At 39.5% G+C, this 20,104-nt stretch overlaps 1 protein-coding gene across 1 annotated transcript in view; it reads left to right on the top strand.

The window, feature by feature from the left end:
- LOC132819354 (regulator of G-protein signaling 7) overlaps positions 1–14,193 on the top strand; it is a 453,401-nt gene extending 439,208 nt beyond the window's left edge. Inside the window, exons 16-17 of the mRNA XM_060830815.1 lie at positions 732–758; positions 14,062–14,193. Of these exons, the coding sequence (XP_060686798.1) occupies positions 732–758; positions 14,062–14,193 (159 nt within the window). The remainder of the gene's footprint in view (positions 1–731; positions 759–14,061) is intronic.
- Positions 14,194–20,104: the final 5,911 nt, after the last annotated feature.

The following is a 20,104-nucleotide window of genomic DNA, read 5'->3' as shown; positions in this document are numbered from 1 at the left end:
AGGTCTTAATGCTTTCACTGATCATATACAGTCCTCAGAGTTGTTTCAGTGGGCTGAGATTTCATCAAGCAATGTATGCAAAGCTTTCTTGTTCTGCGTGGTTGTCATTTTGGTGATATCATTTCAGGAACCAAAATTTTACCAATAACGCATCCTCAACTTTGCTTTCTCCTTGTTCACAGAAAAGTATGAACTTCTTTTGAAGGATGTTCATAAAGGTAATATAAAAGAACAACGGCTTTTTAACTGTCCTTGTTTAATGTCAGCTGTAACATTTTTGTGGTGTCCTTAATGTTTGAAATTATTGACGAGACTGTGGCAAGTAATTCATATTTACACCCTCCCATATTCAGTGCATTTACTATCATCAGTTGAACCCTAGTTGTTTACTTCCCAGCAACATTTTTCACATGGCACAGGGGACAATTAACTGATTCCAGAAGCTTCAAATAAGTCCAACCATGTCAGGGATGTTTCATATTGTCTTTGAAACTGATACAAGAGGACAAATCTTATTACAATTAGGGTGGCATAAAATATTTCCAGTTTTAATGATCATGGGCTATCATCATATCAAGATTCATTACTTAGAGTGTTGGCACAGCAGCAAGTCCCCTGCAAATTCTTTCACTACTTCTTTCAGACTAAATTCTTGCTCGCTTTACATTTAATTTTTCAACGTCCATTAATCCTTGCATTGCTATTTTCCATCTATTTTCCTCTTCTTTCAGACAGAATGTTTAAAAGTTCTTCTCCCTGTGAGCATTTTATGCTGCCCAGTAGATAGACAGGGGCATAATATAACTCAACTGAACTCAATCTCCATCATTATCACTCAACTTTCAGTGAACATGTTCCCTCTGCACATAAAGGATTATGATTTCCAATCATCCAATTCTTACCTAGCTTCTCAATCAATGAAAACAAGCAAATAAACAGCAAATGTTAACCATGCTTGAGAGTCAAATAGCAGTTCCAAGACTAAAGCAATCAAGTCCTTTTCATTGTACTTTGTAAAATTATGCTTTTTCTCAACCATTGTTTTTTTTTAGATTAGATTAGATTCTCTACAGTATGGAAATGGGCCCTTTGGCCCAACAAGTCCACACCAACCGTCTGAAGAGTAATCCACCTAAACCCATTTCCCTAACCTATGTTTGCCCCTGCTCTGGCACAATGGGCAATTTAGCATGGCCCATTCACCTGACCTGCACATTTTTGTATTGTGGGAGGAAACCCGAGTACCTGGAGGAAACCCACACAGACACAGGGAGAACGTGCAAACTCCACACAGAAAGTCACCGAGGTGGGAATCAAACCCGGGTCCCTGGCACTGTGAGGCAGCAGTGCTAACCCATGTTCATTTTGTTTAATTGTTCTACCTTGCAGCTTTTTCCTCCTTTTATTTATTGTCCATTTGAATAAATTTTATTTTCTATTCTTTCAGCTTAATTGGTTTCCCTGTCTGTCCTGTTGTGCCTGTGTCATACCTAATATATTTTGCCATCTCCCTTTATTCCAGTTACCACACCAATTTACCTGGAAGTGATTGTGCATTCCAGCAGTCATCAGAACCCTGGAGAGAAGCTATTCTGTGTCTCTTAGACAATCACAAAATGCAGTTTGCTTCGTGTTGAGAATCATATAATTCCTCTTTTGCAGCCCTTAGTAGAGTAACAAATTAACAAGCAACTTATAATTGTGATGGAATATCCGTACAGTCTTAATCAAAGGCAGTAAAGAAAATTCAATGAAGTATGAGGAATCTAAAAGAAATCCTCTGCAGCTGGTGCTTATATTTTCTTCCAATCTACTTACAGAGTCAATATGCTGCACATTCTATAGCTTATAGTTTTGCTTAAACAAAATACATCATTCTGCCTGCTTTTGCCTTAATCACTTACACCTGTAATTCCTTTGTCGCTTTATGCCACTTTCAGAATTTCTAGTTTGCGGGCTCCAGCCGGCTTCTCTTTACCTTTATATGTCCATCCCCCATCAGGGTGGTCTCAAGACTCTCTGCTTCTTCCTGGAGAAAAAGTCTGAACTGCCCCAATCCACCACCACCCTCCTCCGTCTGGCCGAGCTCGTCCTTACTCTGAATAACTTTTCACATGTGGACTTGTTATCACATGGGTCCCAGTTATACCTGTCTCTTTGTGGAGTACATGACACGTTCTTTGTTCTAGTCCTATTCCGGCCCTCACTCACAACTCTTTCTCTAGCATATGGATGACATCATTGGTGCTGATTCCCTCTTTCATCCAGAATTGGAAAAGTTTATCAATTTCACTTCCAATTTCCACCCCGCTCTCATTTTCACCTGGTCCATCTCTGGCTCCTTCCTTCCCTTCCTTGACATCTCGGTTTCCATTTCTGGGTATAGACCAGCCACCAATATCCACTACTAAACTAACTGACTCCCACAGTTACCCTCTTCCTGGAAAGACTCTGTTCCGTTCTCCAAGTTCCTCCAACTCTGACGCACCTGTTCTGATGATGCCAACTTCGACAAGGGAGCCTCCAAAATGTCCACCTTCTTCCTCAACCGAGGATTCTCTTGCACCAGTAATTCCCGGTAGTTGACAGGGCCCTCAACCAGGACTGACGCATCTCCCGCACTTCAACCCTCACCCCTTCTATTCACTCCCACTCCTCTTTCACTTCCAGTGTCCCAAACAGAACCATGCACATTTCCCTGCAAATGCAAAGGGTGTAACCACTGCCTGTTTACTTCTACTCTGCTTAGTATCCAAAGGCCTGAACATATCTTCCAGGTGAAGCAGCATTTTACCTGAATTTCACTCAATCTAGTCACTGCATTCACTGCTCTCAATGTGGTCTCCTCTACATGGGGAAACAAAGCGTGGACTGAGTGACCACTTCACAGAACACCTACATTCTGCTTGCAAGAAAGACCCTGAGCTTCCAGTTGCCCGCCATGTCAACACACCATCTTGTTCTCTGGCCAACATCTCTGTCTCAGGCTTGCTGCAGTGTTCCAGGGAAGTTCAGCATAAACTGGGAGAACACACCTCATTTTCCGCTTAGGAACTCTACAGGCTTTTGGACTCAATATTGAGTTCAACAATTTTAGGGTTTGAGGTATCTTCTCCCATATCCTTACCGCAACCCTCACACACCAGGCCTTGTTATCACATGATTTGCTATGACTCACCACCCTTGTTAGCCACTAACAATCCCCATTAACAGATATTCATTCTTCTAGGCTGACCATTATTCACTTCTTTGTCTGTCCAACTGTTCTCTTTCTTGGGGGTCTACCTCCATCTATAATTTACTCTTTGTCCCCCATCCTACCGTATCTTCTACATAAAAACCAAACCTTTCCTAGCTACCATCAGTTCTGAAGAAGGGTCACTGGACCTGAAACATTAACTCTGATTTCTTTCCACAGATGCTGCCAGATCTGCTGAGCTTTTCCATCAATTTCAGTTTTTGTTTCTGATTTCCAGCATCCACGGGTTCTGTTGTTTAATACAGTCTGTAGGTTATTGAGATGGACAGCTCATATACTTGCTAACACACTAGTACTGGAACCCATGCTCTTTGTGTTAAGTTTCTGTAAAGGTTACAACACTATGTGAGCTTTTACTTCAAGACAAAGGTAGGAAATGGATAAATCAGAGGAGCATTACAAACATAAGTGATAGGTCAATTGTAGATGGAATCATCATAGAGCAAAAATTAACAAGTTATAGTGTCAGTACTTTTACATCAATATTTTTCCTTCATTTAATTTTATCCTTTCAAATTCCCTAATTTTCTTTGCCACCTTATGATACATTGTTTTCTTATTTCTAAAGCCCCATTGACACTATTGCTACTTGCATAGAAACCATAGAAATATAGATCATAGAAATATAGCTTTCAATCATATTGAAAATTACACTTTGTGGATTTACACAAAATCATTGACAGAGATATGTTATATTTGAGACAGATGCAGTTCCTTTTCGGTTTGTACTGTGTAGATCTAACTTTGAAAATAGTTTTGGTTCAAAGTGTACAGCTTTAGTATCAAAATGATATCCACTCTGTTTCTGCTCATTTTCTGGTGATGTAGATTGGCATCATGTTGACAGTATTGTTGTGGACGCTAGAAGCTATGCACTCCAGTAAGCAAACTGTGATGTCAATCAGCATTAGGGCTAATTTTAAGCTTGCACTGCCACTTTAAACCTTGCTGCTCCAATATGTACATAGTTGAACTTGAAGTGAAATGCATCCTGTGCCCACCACTGCCAGCGGTAATGAGTGTACAGGCGGTATGCAAGCAGGTTCAGCACATCATCCTCATGAAGCTATCCTGAAAGTACTCTGCTGTCCACTACACCAAACTAGAGAATTTCTGCTTCATGCTGAGGACCATCTTGCTCCACACCTGGCTCATAAGACCCCTCTGTAACCCAACCATATGTGGTCAACATACCCAAGCCATGCTGCCATGGGAAATATGGCTGAGCAGACAATTGAGTTGCTGAATCAAAGGTTCCACCTGTCTCCACTGACCTGGAGGTGCTTTTCCAATGCTTACCAGCAGAATTGTCCCGATTTGTGTTGGTTTGCTGCATCATCCATAACCAGGCCATCATGACAGTACAACCTTTGCATTTATAGATTTGGTGACCACCTCAGATACACAGGTAGTGGTTGAGATGTAGGAGGAAGGGAGAAATCAGTTGGCATATCCATGTTCTAGAGTGCTGCCTATAGTACACATAATTCCACTCAGTTCCAATGAATGCAATCTCAGAACTTGATCATCAAAGATCCCACTGTGTAACATTCCGTGAGTTACTGTCATCACATTGTGTGTGCAGATACTTTCCAGAAATAGAAGCCACCACAAAACAACCCCTTGTTTCAATCAACTTTCTTTTATAAATTATCTGTAGTGTTTCAATATTTCAAATATGACTGCACTTTAAAAGATACAGAAGCTTGAACACATGCACCAACAGTTTCGAGAACAGCTTCTTTCCTGCCGTTATTAGACTCCTGAATGGACCTCTCTAATTTCAAATAATGGTAGAAGTCACACGATATCAGGTTATAGTTCAAGAGGTTTATTTGAAATTACAAGCTTTCAGAATGCAGCCCCTTCATCAGGTGGCGTCACCTGTTAGATTATAACCTTATCCATCCCACAGCAACACCAACCCCTCCACATCAAATAATGTGGAGCTTGCTCATGTTGATCTTGCTTTGTGTACCTCCTGTGCAGGTGTATCCTTGTGTTTCTCAATCTGTCTAAGCAACTTATGATCTGTATGTCACTGTTTGCTATAATATTCCTGCACTGCATGCAAAACAAAACTTTTCATTGTACTTAGATACATGTGACAACAATAAATCAAATCAATTCAATTCAAAAAAAATAATGTGCTTTGAGACATCTGGTGGATGTGAAATATTCTTTGTTTTCATTTTTTTCTTTCTTTTCAATAATGGCTTTCATTTCCCCAACTTTGATATCAGAATGAATTACTTTCATGATATCCAGTTGTAGTTTTGGAAGTACATATAAACTCGACATTTCATTGTATCAATGTTTCATGAAATGTATGCATTTAATTAAATATTACAAGTGTAATTGCAAAATGGCATATATGACGACAATTTTCACTTTCTGAGCTGCTTCACTCGTCTTTTAGTCATCAATATTTTTTCTCTCCTTTAGTGGAAGTTAACATAGCACAAAATATCATTACAAATTTGTCATTTGCAGCAAAACTGATTTGAAAGTCATAAATTGGGAAGTTATAATCTAAATTAAATAGTTTATTGTAATAACAGTTGCACTGTAGCTTTTTGCATATCTACCTGACAGGTTTCCTATTTTCCAACTCTGGTGCACATAGATATACTCCGTAGGGAATGCTTATGGAAATAATAGGACCACAAATGTCATAGAATCAGAGATGTACAGCACAGAAACAGACCCTTCAATCCAACTTGTCCATGCAAATCCCACCTGCCAGCACCTGGCCCATATCCCTCCAAACGCCTTTTAAATGTTGCAATTGTACTTATACTCCACCACTTCCTCTGGCAACTCATTCCATACATGTACAATCCTCTGCATGAAAAAGTTGCCCCTTAGGTCTCTTTTATATCTTTCCCCTCTCACCCTAAACCTATGCCCTCTAGTTCTGGACTCCCCGACCCCAGGGAAAAGACTTTGTCTATTTATCCTATCCATGCCCCTCATAATTTTGTAAACCTCTATACGGTCACCCCTCAGCTTCCGAAGCTGCAAGGAAAACAGCCCCTATAGCTCAAATCCTGGCAACATCCTTGTAAATCTTTTCTGAACCCTTTCATGTTTCACAACATCTTTCCGATAGGAAGGAGACCAGAATTGCATGCAATATTCCAACCAATGTCCTGTACAGCCGCAACATGACCTCCCAACTCCTGTATTCAATACTCTGTCCAATAAAAGAAAGCATACCAAATGTTTTCTTCACTATCCTATCTACCTGCGACTCCACTTTCAAGGAGCTATGAACCTGCAATCCAAGGTCTCTTTGTTCAGCAACACTCCCTAGGACCTTACCATTAAGTATATAAGTCCTGCTAAGATTTGCTTTCTCAAAATGCAGCATCTCACATTTATCTGAATTAAACTCCATCTACCACTTCTCAGCCCATTGGTCCATCTGATCAAGATCCCATTGTAATCTGAAGTAGCCTTCTTCGCTGTCCAATTTGGTGTCAACTGCAAACTTACTAACTATATGCTCACATCCAAATCACTTATACAAATGATGAAAAGTAGTGCACCCAGCACTGATCTTTGTGGCACTCCACTGGTCACAGGCCTCCAGTCTGAAAAACAACCCTTGCTAACCAGTCTCCCATGGGGAACCATGTCGAATGCCTTACTGAAGTCCATATACATCACATCTACCACTCTGCCCTCATCAAGTTTGTGAGACATGATTTCCCGTGCACGAAGCCATGTTGACTATCCCTAATCAGTCCTTGCCATTCCAAATACATGTACATCTTGTCCCTCAGGTTTCCCTCCACCAACTGCCTCACAGCACCAGAGACCCGGGTTCAATTCCCGTCTCAGACAACTGTCTGTCTGGAGTTTACACATTCTCCACGTGTCTATGTGGGTTTCCTCTGGGTGCTCCAGTTTCCTCCCACAGTCCAAAGATGTGCAGGTCAGGTGAATTGGCCATGCTAAATTGCCCATAGTGTTAGGTGAAGGGGTAAATGTAGGGGAATGGGTCTGGGTGGGTTGCTCTTTGGAGGGTCGGGGTAGACTTGTTGGGCCGAAGGGCCTGTTTCCACACTGTAAGTAATCTAATCTAATCTAATCTAAAACTTGCCCATCACCGACGTCAGGCTTACTAGCCTATAGTTCCCTGACTTGTCCTTACCACCTTTCTTAAGCCATCTTTGTGTTGTCATAATGCTTTGGAAAATTGGATGTTGCATTTGCTCCTTGCTAAGCACAAGAAACATTTAATCCTGCTTTATAAATGACTGTCATATCTAAGATGGATTTGGCCCATACAGTGCAAGTGTTGGCCCAGATTTTGTATTTGTAGTAACCAGAAAACTGTCAGCATTAACCATTGCTAATTTGTGAAACTAACAGTGATTTACAGATTTTGCAAATGCATACTTCAACATGAAAATCCAGGGATTGATGGCTGGGATTCCCTGCTGCCTAATGGGTGCACTGCTTAAGACCCCAGTGTTGGAAATCACTTTAAAATTGCAGAATTGACATGAGCTTCCACTTCCGAAGTTCTTTCTCACAGTTAACACGTTGGAAAAGATGGCACCGTTTATAGTGGGATATTCTTAAAATTAAACTAAGTCACAATTCTCCACCTTCCATTCACATCCATAATTAAAAATTCCATAGAGCTGTAAAATAACTTCTCTTTTAAAATTGTTTGCATTTCAAATGCTACCTTAGTAACATTAGCTCAATCTTCAATTCATTTTATATAAAATTATAAATAAAGAATTATAACTATAATGGCGAACCCTGTTTGCTTATGCTTAGTTTGCTATCCATGGGGACTCTTCAGTTTGGTTGGCTGTTTAAACTGCTGGTTGGACATCATTGTGGCTGGATCCTTTAATCACTGTTTTTGGATTCTTTGATAGATGCCATTAGCATTAAATTAACAGCAGTAAGTATGTAGTGAATGCCAAAAAGCTTGTTAGATCTTTAGGGCAGCTTTCTTTAAGATCAACAAAGTGTGTGGTTACTTCACTGTGCACAAAATCTGGACCATTGTACTGTGGCGGCAATTAATTTTATTAAGGATGTTTTTGATAAATAGGTCATTTTTTTTACTGAATTTCTTTTGTCCCTGGCCATATTTCAAAAATCATTCTCAGGAAGGCTATAGAGTCCACAAATAACAAATGATATAAATCATATTAAACACCAGTTCCTGCTGCAATGTTGGAGATGCCATGATAAATTACATATTCCTACCTATAAGAAACACAGTCAGTAAACTCTCCTAAGTTGTTGATGATTTTTATGAATGAGTACTGCTGAATAGTAGGAAGAGTTACAGGACACTTTAGTAATCAGTCATCATGCTTGAAAAGTGCAGGAACACAAGTCATCATAGACCAAGAACTAGAGTTGGTATTAATGTTATTCTTACTCACTTGTATACGTAGAGCCTTGTAGTGTGGTGGGAAGTATTTAAGGCAAGCATAGATTCGCTTATTGGTTCAGAGTCCCATTGTACTTCTGATTTCCTGTTCCGTAGCATGGAGATGTTCCAGACAGAAAGCACCCAAAGAATGTACCACAATGCATTTTCTGATAAAATGCACAGTGGCTCAGGGGCGGCATGGTGGCTCAGTGGCTAGCACTGCTGCCTCACAGTACCAGGGTCCCAGGTTCGATTCCAGTCTTGGGTGAAAGTTTGTGTGGCGTTTGCATGTTCTCTCTCTGTGGGTGTGCTCCAGTTTCCTCCCATAGTCCAAAGGTGTGCAGGTCAGGTGAATTGGCCATGCTAAATTGCGCATAGCATTAGGTGCTTCATTCAGAGGGAAATGGGTCTGGGTTGATTACTCTTCGGAGGATTGGTTGGGCCGAAGGGCCTGTTTCCACACTGTAGGGAACTTAATCATTATGTAAATATTTGCTTACTATGCAGAAATATTACATTCTTGAGTTAAATCAAGAAAATTATGCACATTTCAAGAAGATTTGGAATTATTCATTATTAAGGTGGAGAGGAGTATTTGTGAAAAGCAGAAATAGGAGAGTGAAATACCCTTTATGCAACTGTAAATGTTAGCATTTATTATTCTGTTGTCATATGTGTCTTTCATGTATGTCATGGGTAGTAGTTATGGTAATGTATTCAGTGGTAAATTGGTCTATATGTTTTTATTTTGGAATTATTTTTCTGGAAGCAAATAGGTGTCAAAGACTATGCCCTGTTTTCATAACTGTCTTTTGCCTTTCTTGTCTTTCTTGTGCAGGGGAAGTCACTTACATCGAAGAGGCTGACGAGTCTGGTGCAGTCGTATTGATATATTCACTTCAGCTGATGAGCGGGCCAGTTCAATCGTTCAAAGCTATAAATCGCTATTTATCCTAAACCCAGAGGACATTGTACCATTCTTTGCATGAATGAGGATCTGAGTGAGTGAGTGAGTGAGTGTGTATGTGTGTGTGTATAAAAAGACAGTGCAAACATGGGTGGAGACGGTGGGGAGAGAGGATTGTTCCATATGTTTTCATGTTTACTTCATCAGTCAAACTTTCATGTGCTGAATCTCCCACTGATAAGTAAAAAAATCATAAAAATTGAAGCTGTAGCTCAGAAGATCATTGAGTGAAAATATTACACAGGTTTAATATGTAAATATAATGAAATGACCCTCAATCCATTATTAAGTTGGACCACAGGAAACCACAAACATAGAAAGGTTCCATGACAAGGGTTTATTAGTGCATCCTTGTCAGACCTATTCTGTGCTCTCACTTTAGTGTTCTTACTGTGTTATTTTTATGCAATGTTGAAGTCAGTATTTATTCCAAATTTATTAAAACCTTTCCATTTCTCTTTATTTTTTAAGTTGATTTATTTTGACATTTTTTGTACTAAAGGTTATTCACTGCATGTCATGATCTGCTATTATTTCACTAGAAGAGAGCTATTGTTTTAACGAAATTAATGAAGTTTCGATTCTTAAAATGGAAAGCTGATACATGACATCTCAATCACATGGCTAGTCAATTTTGCTCTAATGATATATAAGAATAGCTTAGCATCCTAGATATTTTGTAAATGACAGTTTTATTTCTCTATATCTAAGCAAGGCAAAATAAAAATTGATGTAATGAGTTTAATGCAGCTCAGAGATTTTTATTTATTTTTCTTTTATAGGAAAATTTATGTGCGTTGCAGATGATATTGATAAGAAATTATACTTTTTAAAATAGAGTTGCGACAATCATTTGGAATGGTTCTCAAATGAATGTTAGCTTTTTGAAAGGATAGTTCTTTCACATGTACTTCCAAATTCCACATTCTAAGTGGGAAAAATAGTCCATGGTCAGCTCAAGACAATCTAGGATAGAAGCCTAGACTGTTCCTACTGTTCAAGGGAAACGGTATCAGTGACCTCCAGAAATTCTTTGTGGTTAATGGTTACATTGTTTCTTAAAATACCCAAGTTTTTAAGCTTGAAAGGAAATCTTTGCCACTATTAATTATCCCTCCGTTGCTGTCCCATCCTTGATATCGTCTGACTTCCAAACAGAGAGAGCAAAAAGTGAAGAATACCCAACCATTTCTGTGCAGCTGACAGCAAAAATCACTCTGTAACCCAAATGACTGAACTTTGTATGAACACCTCCAACTCTACAATAAATTGAAGATGCATCCATGAGTTACTAGTAAAGGATTAGAAACCCCCACATTGACATGAAACAAGAGATGCTAAGTGTACCTGATGTTTTCAAGAGAAAAGTTGTTTCTTTTTCCCCAGGTGAAAAAAAAATTCTGAGTCATTTAAGTAACACAACTGAACTTTTTAATAGTAACTAGCAACTGGCATAAAGAGATAAGTGAGCCTGATACAGTTTGGTTGGTGGGAGGCAACTGGGAAATAAGTGGAGGAAAGAGTAACCAAAATATATCTTTGTTTAAGATGCAAATCATATAAAGCCAATAATGACACTCTAAAACTGATATACCCCTATGTTAGACCTCGAACGTAGGAAGATCATAATCAATCAGGACAAGAGCAGGATCGCAATGGGAAGTATAGAGGGAGATAGATTTATTCATAAGGAAAAGAATGCTAAGTGGAATTAAAGTGAGCAGGAAAGGTGATATGCCAACATAGTTCACCATATAAGTTGGGGGTTAAACTATCTTCATACATTAGGGGAGTCTCAACCTGATTTTACATGAATTAGGAAATCAACTGCCTTAAATTGGGGTTTCCAAACCCTTTAACGAGAAATGGGGAGGGGATCTGGAGAGGTCTTTCCACAGGGTGGCCATTGCAGCCATGGGGTTAACTCAGGGTCAAAGGATGTCTGACAAGGAAAGACTAATCTCGAGATTACAAGAACGTCCTCAATCTCTCTCTACTGTTCTCCTACATGCCAACATCAGGTAGGTGGTCCAACATTAACGTAAAGAACTGGCGGTGGCAGGTAAGGCCCTTTAGTGTTCCTTAAATGACATCAGAGCAGGAAGACCAAGGGCCATAATCCCCTCTGCCAGTGACATGCCAGCAGCAATGGAAAGGTGGCAGGTACACCTCTGCCCCCGTCCCATAAAGCACTTATCCAATGTTTTGCCCAGCCAACAACTTCCCAGCATGCTCCCCGAGGACCTACACAGTCCCAGGCCAAACCTAAACTTTGCATTTTAAAAATTTTGTATGTTTCAGTGAAATCACCTCTCATCTTCTAAGTTGTACAGCTGGTATAGGACAACTTATTCAGTTTCTCATCACACAACAACTCCGTCATCCCAGGAAACAGTCTAGCAAAGCTGTGTTGTAATGCCTCCATTGTAACTGTTTCTTTCCTTGGGCATGAAAACTGAACATAATACTCCAGGTGTGGTCACACATAACCCAACACAACTGCAGAAAGCTTTCTTTTTCTTGTGCTCCAATTCCCTTGGAGTAAAGGCTAACTTGCCAGTTGCCTTCCTAAATGCTTGGTGTACCTGCATGCTAACTTTCTTTGGTCCTTGTCTGAATTCACACCAAATCTCGCTGAATATCAGCATATAAAAGTTTCATCCCATTTGAAAAGAATATTCTGCTTTCCTATTGTTCCTAACTCACGCGTAGTTACATTACTGTCCAACTGCCACTCACTCAACTTGTGGATATCTCTTGGTCTGCTCTTTGTGTCCTAATCTCAGTCTATGTACCCACCTATATTTCTATTACCAACAAACTTTAGTCCATTACTCTTCATCCCCTTTAATATAGATTATATATGCCTGAGGTCCCAGCACAGATACTTGTAGGACTGCACTAGCCCATATATCATTTTACATTAGCCAATTTGCTATGCATTGCCAAAAAAATTTACCTTCAACTGTATGAATCCTTAACTTGCATTTTAATCATGTGATATGATATTGAATGCATTGTGGTAATCACAGACTTACCACACCTGCTGCTTGCCTTTATCCTAAGAAGTACCATCCTCAAAAAACTGTAATGAATTTGTCAAACAAAGCCCCTTTTAAACTATATGTTGACTCTGTCTGATCATGCAATAATTTTCAAAGTGCTTTGCTAAGACTGACTTAATAATGGATTCTAGCATTTTCCCAACAACTAATGGCAGACTGACAGAACTGTAATTCCCTGTTTTTATGTTTCCATCCTTTTTTCAGTACCAGTGTTACATTTACCTTCTTCTAAATACTGCATTAATTCTAAAATCTGAAAAATTTTGGAAAATCATAATCAGTGCATACTTTATCTCTTCAACTCCTATTTTTGCTATGCTTGGATGTAGGCCCTGGATGCTGGGAAATTCTTAACTTTTAGTTCCTTAAACTTCTTTAATAGTTTTTTTTTCTCTGCTGATATTTATAAGTTCCTCATTTTTATTACTTCCTTGATTCCCTTCTATTTCTGGTTTGAACATTACATCTACTGTGAAGGCAGGCAAAAAATATTTGTTAACCCTATGATGTTAACTTTTTTTCCCCGCCAGTGGAATTTTTAAATGAGATCACTAATTAACCTGCTTCACTGCACAATACCACCAAATTAGTTTTATCTCTGGTTGTTTCTTCCATCTAGGAGAAAGTGAGGACTGCAAATGCTGGAGATCAGAGCTGAAAAATGTGTTGCTGGAAAAGTGCAGCAGGTCAGGCAGCATCCAAGAAGCAAGAGAATCAACGTTTCGGGCATAAATTCCTGAAGAAGGGCTTATGTCCGAAACGTCGATTCTCCTGCTCCTTGGATGCAGCCTGACCTGCTGCGCTTTTCCAGCAACACGTTTTTCAGCTTGTTTCTCCCATCTATTGTTTCTGGAAATTTCTTGAAAGCAAGTAACAAGCCCATATTTTATGGCATGTTGCCAATTTGATTTGTTTCACTGGTCAGCACCCCACTTCCAGAGTTACCCACATAATGGCACAGCAATTTCACAGTATTTCACAACTACTGTACCAGCCTATTTTCATATTCCAGTGCACATAATGATGCTCGAGAGTCCCTTAACACCACAATGTATTGCTACTAAACAATGCTAGTGGTTTTATTGTTACATCAATAACCTTTAACTTATATCTTTCCCTATACCTTTAAATCGAACTGAAAATGTATAAGAACATTAAATTCATGCTGTATGCTTGTTTCATCCTTTGTCTTTTATTTATATATTTATTCAATATTTTGCAGTTATTTTTTCTTGATTTGCTAAACAATTTTTTTTAAATTCCATTAACTTATTGTCTTTTTGCAGCAATGGTTCCATATCATTAAAACCATTTGATTGGCTGGCGTCAATTTTAAAAACCTGTTTTTTGTTTCAACCAGGTAAGAAGTAAATTATTGAATGAATCAGAATTAGAAGTCAAAATGAGTAAGATACAAGTTTGCAACCAAACCAATCATTTCAAGAAAGTCAAATGCATTGATTACTCGTCGGTAATCGAGAAAACAGGTTAAGACAAACTCAATAACTTTGCTAGCAGTGCTGGTGTGATTTTAGACAGGTATTTTATTTTTTCATGACATAAGAGTGTTGCTGAGAAGGCCAGTTGCTCATCTCTAACTTTGCATTGGTGATGGTAGGCTGCTTTTTTAAATTGCTACATTCCATCTGCTATAGATATAACTACAATGCCATGAGGAAGAGATTTTAAGTCAGTGATAGTGAATGAAGGTGACATAATTCCAAGTAAAAATGGATTGTGATTTGGAGAGGAATTTGCAGGAGCTGTAGTCTTCCAGTGAAGTGGAGAATATGCCACCGTACTGATTTCTGGCTTCCAGGTGGTGGACATGTGTTAAGGAGACAAGAAGTGAGTTACTACTGAGCCTTTCACTTGCTCTTGTTTCCACAGTATTGATTTAGCTTGCCTCTGGTGAAAGGTAACCCCACCACCCCACAGAACTTTGATGAAAAGAAATTCAGAGATAATAATGCAGTTGAAAGTCATGGAAAATGGTTAGATTTGGTCTTGTGATGGTGATGGTCTCTGCTGGCACTTGTGTGATATAGATTTTACTTCCAGTTAATCAAGGCAAGTTGTCTAGGTCTGGCTGGAATGGGCATAAACTGCTTCAGTATCCAGGGATGTTGAAGTTTGTGCACTCAGCAGTGAACATCTCTCTATCAGAGCTTTATCAATGGTCCTAGGGCACTAGCCTGAGGAACTCCTGCAGAGATTGCCTGAGACTGACATTATTGATCTTCAGGACTATCAACCACTGCAGCATTTTCCACCAGTTCACATTGACTCTAGTTTTACTAGGGCTCCTTATTGCGATATTAGGTCAATTTTTGCCTTGATGGCATGGGCAATCACTCTTATAACACTTCTTGAGTTCAGACGTTGGTCCAGGGTGGTAGGAGGTCAAAAGCCAAGTGACCCTGATAGAGCATAAATCGAGCTTTAGTAAGTAGGTTGCTGTTGTGCAAGTGCTGCTAGACAGTGCTGTCTCTGATGCCTTCCATCACTTTGAGTGTGACCAAGAATAATCTGATTACATGATAATTGGCAACCTCCATTTGACCTCTTTAATGGACTGAATAAAACTGGGAAACCTTTTTACACTGTCAGGTTGATCCCAGGGTTGCAGCTTTATTGGAAAAAGTTTGGTCAAGGCCAGAGCAAATTATGGAGCATGTATCTTTCATTCTATTGCTCAGAGTTTGTCAAGTCCAATAGCCTTTGCTGTGTCCAGTACCTTCAACCAATGTTTAAATTTTCTGAATGCTGGATTCTGTGTGACTGTGGATCTCAGGAGGAAACTGAGACGGATCAACCACTTTGATACTTCTGGCTGGAGGTGACTACAAATGGTTTAGACTTTAGCTTTGCACTGATGTGCTACAATATGTGATCATTAAATTTAATTGTGACTATTTCCTCCTATCATTGTTTAACTGTTTAGCACCATTCACTGGGTGTGGCAGGACAGCAAAGCTTTGAACATTTCCATGGAACATTCGGTCACTCAACTCTGTCTGCTTCATGTTGCATCTGCAGTTTAATATGCACGTAGACCACTGTTGTAGATTCACCAGGTTGACATATCATTTAACTATTCCTGATGCTAAAGCCATGTCCCCAGCACTCTTCACTGAACCAGTGTTGAATCCCATGCTTCACATTAATGGCGATGTGGAGGATCGTGTGAACATCAAACTGTGAGTTATAGTTAAAGACAATTCCCCTGCTATTGAGGCCCATGGCGCCTCATGAATAGTCAGCTTTGGACATAGCAACATAGCAATTAAAAATGATAATGGCAATTCAGCCCTTCGAGGCCCCTCCGCCATTTAACACCATCATGGCTGATCCACTCTTCTGTCTGCTCCCCACAGCCCTTTATCCCACTTTTCGTCAGAAACATATCTGTTTTTTCCTAGTATTTGTCGATTGATTCTGCCTCCACTGCACTCCGAAGCAGTGAGTTCCATAGATTCGTAATCCAATGAGAGAAGTACTTTCTCATCATCTCAGTTTTGAACCTATCTCCTCTCACTCCATGTCTATGATCTATTTTCTGAGACCGTCCCATAAGGTGGGAACATCTGTCCAATGGCAATCTTATCAAACTCTTTTAGAATTTTGTTTTGCACTGCTGTGCTGCGATGTGCTATCATTATATACCAGGATATGTGTGACTATTTCCTCCACATATCATTGTTTAACTGATACCCCTCTCATTCACCTGTACTCCAGCAAATACAGACCCAAGCTATTCAATCGTTCCTCTTTCATCCCTGGAATCAATCCAGTGAACCTCCGCTGAACTGCCTCCAGTGCCAATCATATCCTTCCCCAATTAAGGACACCAAAACTAGACACAGCACTCCATGTGTGGATTGTATCTGTTCATATTTATTCTCTTCAGCACAGAGGTCGATATTAAATGTAAATCGGTGCAAGAAAAGTGTTGTAGTTGGAATGATTGAAGGAGTAATGGCACTGTGGAAATTAAGCTTGCATTTTTTACCTGTGGAAATTTACCTTACATTTACTAGACTAAATGGAAATTCCTATTTCTGTCCATTGAAGGAGGCAGCCCACTTGCTCTGCAGTAGGGCACAGCAGGGATCTAGTGTTATGCATCACAGGACATTACCAACCCACAGCTCATTGTTTATCATCCTTCATTCTAGTATGCAAAAATCCATGGTCACAATGCACTCCCTGCAAGCACAAAGTCATAAAATCTGCCTTTAATGTGTACTCTTTCTATGCCCTATCTGTATTGAATGAAGTGAGCACTCTTATCCCAGCTCCTGCAGTATGTGGGCTGATAACTAATTTAGCTTCAAATGGCTAATCTCACATACAGAGATGGTTGGTGTAAAAAAGGGAAAAATCTCTACACTATAGTTGGGATGTTTTGCTGAGGTCGGCACATACTTGCAGCGATCAAATCAGAGTTTAATTTGAATAAAGGAGTCATGATTTATTGTTGGACAGTGAGAAACAAAAGTTAAACTAAAGCAATAAGTCAATAAGTGTGGTGCTGGTAAAGCACAGCCAGTCAGGCAGCGTCCGAGGAGTAGGAGAGTTGACATTTCGAGCATAAGCTCTTCATCAGACTCAGAAAATTTCCTGATGAAGAGTTCATGCTAGAAATATGACTCTCCTGCTCCTCGGTTGCTGCCTGACCGGCTTTGCTTTTCCAGCATCACACCTTTTGACTCTGATCTCCAGCATCTACAGTCCTCACTCTCTCCTTAATCAATAGGTCATTTAGTTTTGTCAATCCAGCAGTTCAGCCTCAGGCAATGGAGACGACCAGTATCGCTTTGTCAAGGGATGCAAAGAGGGTTAAACATTACAGCCTCAAAGCAAGTGGGCTGCCTCCCTGCCTTCTCCCATCTCCACCTCCTCCCCCACCCCCCCCCCCACACACACACACACCCCCAGCACCCCTCCCCTGCCGGACTGTGCTTTTTGAAATGTAAAATGTGATCATGTCAGGTGCACAATCTGACACTACCATGCCAGGCTCTGATATTATGGTAGGTGGCTCGGTGGTGAAATCAGAAAAATAGCCACCATTTTCAAACTTTAACAAGCAGTGGACCTTATTAATGACCCAGTGGACTCTAAATGTACATTATCTCTTACATTTTGCATTTTGAGTGAGTGAGTGAGGAGCCAGCACAGATGAGAAGTCTTATAAGTGGAGACTGTGGCTGCCTGACTCTGTTGAAAGTGACAGTGTTTAGATTTATTAGGTTAAAAATCACGCAACACCAAGTTGTTGTCCAACAGGTTTATTTGGAAGCTCTAGCTTTCAGAGCGCTGCTCCATCATCAGTTGGCTGTGGTGAAGGAACAGCACTCTGAAAGCTAGTGCTTCCAAATAAACTGGTTGGACTATAACCTGGTGTGTGTGATTTTTTACTTTGTACACCCCAGTCCAACATTGGTGTCTCCAAATCCTAGATTTATTAGACTTGTAAGGCTGCCATCCCAATTAAGGAGAGGGTGAGAAGCCAGGGGACCTTTAATTTCTTGGTTGTATTGATGGACAGCTGAACCTTCTTCCTAGTAGATGTCCAGCCCCAGGCACTGTAAAGGGCAGAAAGCCCCTTCCCTGAGCTGATTGACTGTCTTTACTTGGTCTGGCTACCAATTGGCTGTCCAGCACTCTCAATGCACCAGTGTGGGAGTGAGTGGTCTCCTCACCTCTTATTTCACTTCCCTCACCTTGTTAGAAAGCAAAAAATCCAGCTCGTGGAAAAAATTGCAAGTCTGGGCAATGCCCAAATTGTTTTCATTATTTCTAAAGTCTTTCCTTAATCCCAAATATTAATTTTAAAGCATCACTGACATTGTGTTGCACTACAGATCATTCTTTAGAATTTATCATTACCTCACTGTTAGTAGGCATTAGCTACTCCAGCTGAGGAAACTCAAAGGAAACTGATGTGCTTCAATTAAATTGAAGTAAACTTTTCATGATTCTGCCAATCATTACTGTTGTATCATTCCATTTATTGCTAACCAATTATATGTAAATCAGTCAACTAATACAATGAGCTGTCTGCTTATTTTAGTCATAACCCAAAGCAGATCAGTCAGAACTTTTTTGTGTGCTTTGCATGTTCTTGTTTTCTATTATTCATCTTTGCCTACATTGCCAGAAATATGATATGTGGCTTGCTCCTTCATATCTGCCTGTCAATCACCATTCTTTATCTGGCTAACAGAAGGTGTGAGAATGACCTCTGCTCAAATTATGGTTGTAAATTGCATTCAAGAATTCTGTGGTACAGTATATTGAGTACCATTGTAGCCCTCTTAACCATGGATTTCCATACATTTATCATGTCTGTAAAAGTATTGGTATTTATCGTTATTGCTGTTAGTACCAGTGCTCAATTTCAGTGCTGAGGTGCAGATTCTGGGTAACTAATAGCAGAAAAAATGGTTTGGCATAGAGATGAAGTTTATGTTATACTTACACTGTCTTTTTTGCTAATATAGGGTAATAAATGCATAAGTGTTCACATTATTATCCTCTTGTGATACATAAATGTTGAAATGGGTTCATGTTGTTGAAGACAATGTCCAACAGCCTCCATTCTCCATGCTCTGAAGTTAGCATCGATTTGGAATGATAATAAGTATGGAATAATGTCTTTTGATTAGAACACTTTGCGCCGCATTCTTATTTTCCATCATGTGAAAAACTAGGCCCTAAACAAACATAGAAACCAAATTGCTTTGTGGTTGGCCACATTTGTTAAATGTTTATGTAAAGAGTACTTTCGTATGAATTGTGGTGCAGACTATACTTGCAGAAGTTGCCTGGTTTAACAGGGATGTTCATCAATTGAGCATCTTTTGAGAAATGTAAAGCATATTTCACACAGATCGATATTTAAACCTTTACTGACCAAAAGTATGGAGAGCACCTGAACCATTTCAATCCTTGCAAACACTTTAGGAGATCTAATTACTCTTTATATAACAAAAATAATAAAGTAGAATTTTTTTTGTCTTTGTGATTATAGTGAATGAAGATAAAGCTTAATTTGTTCTCCATGCCACAAAGTTATGGGTTATCAATGCACCAATTGCTACTTTGCCCACAAATGGCATTCATGCAGTTGTATATCATTTTGTCACTTTGTAACCTTAGATGCAAAAATTAATGCAAATGTATTCCTTCAGTTTAAAGCAATTTTAGCAGTTCTATGTACAGCATTGGCATTGTAGCAACCTTATCTATGCAGACTCTAATTCATGTTTTGCAAGTTCATTGTCTTTGTCAATTTCGTGTAGAAAACCATAGCAATTGCATTTTTGTTTATTCAGGCATTTAGGGTCATTATGAAGCTTCAGGGTTGGTAAATGATCATAAGGCCCTGAAGCAAA

This window comes from Hemiscyllium ocellatum, chromosome 10 (genome assembly GCF_020745735.1).
Source record: "Hemiscyllium ocellatum isolate sHemOce1 chromosome 10, sHemOce1.pat.X.cur, whole genome shotgun sequence".
Lineage (NCBI taxonomy): Eukaryota > Metazoa > Chordata > Chondrichthyes > Orectolobiformes > Hemiscylliidae > Hemiscyllium > Hemiscyllium ocellatum.
Note: the sequence above shows the minus strand (reverse complement) of the source record. Positions and strands in the feature narration are given on the sequence as shown.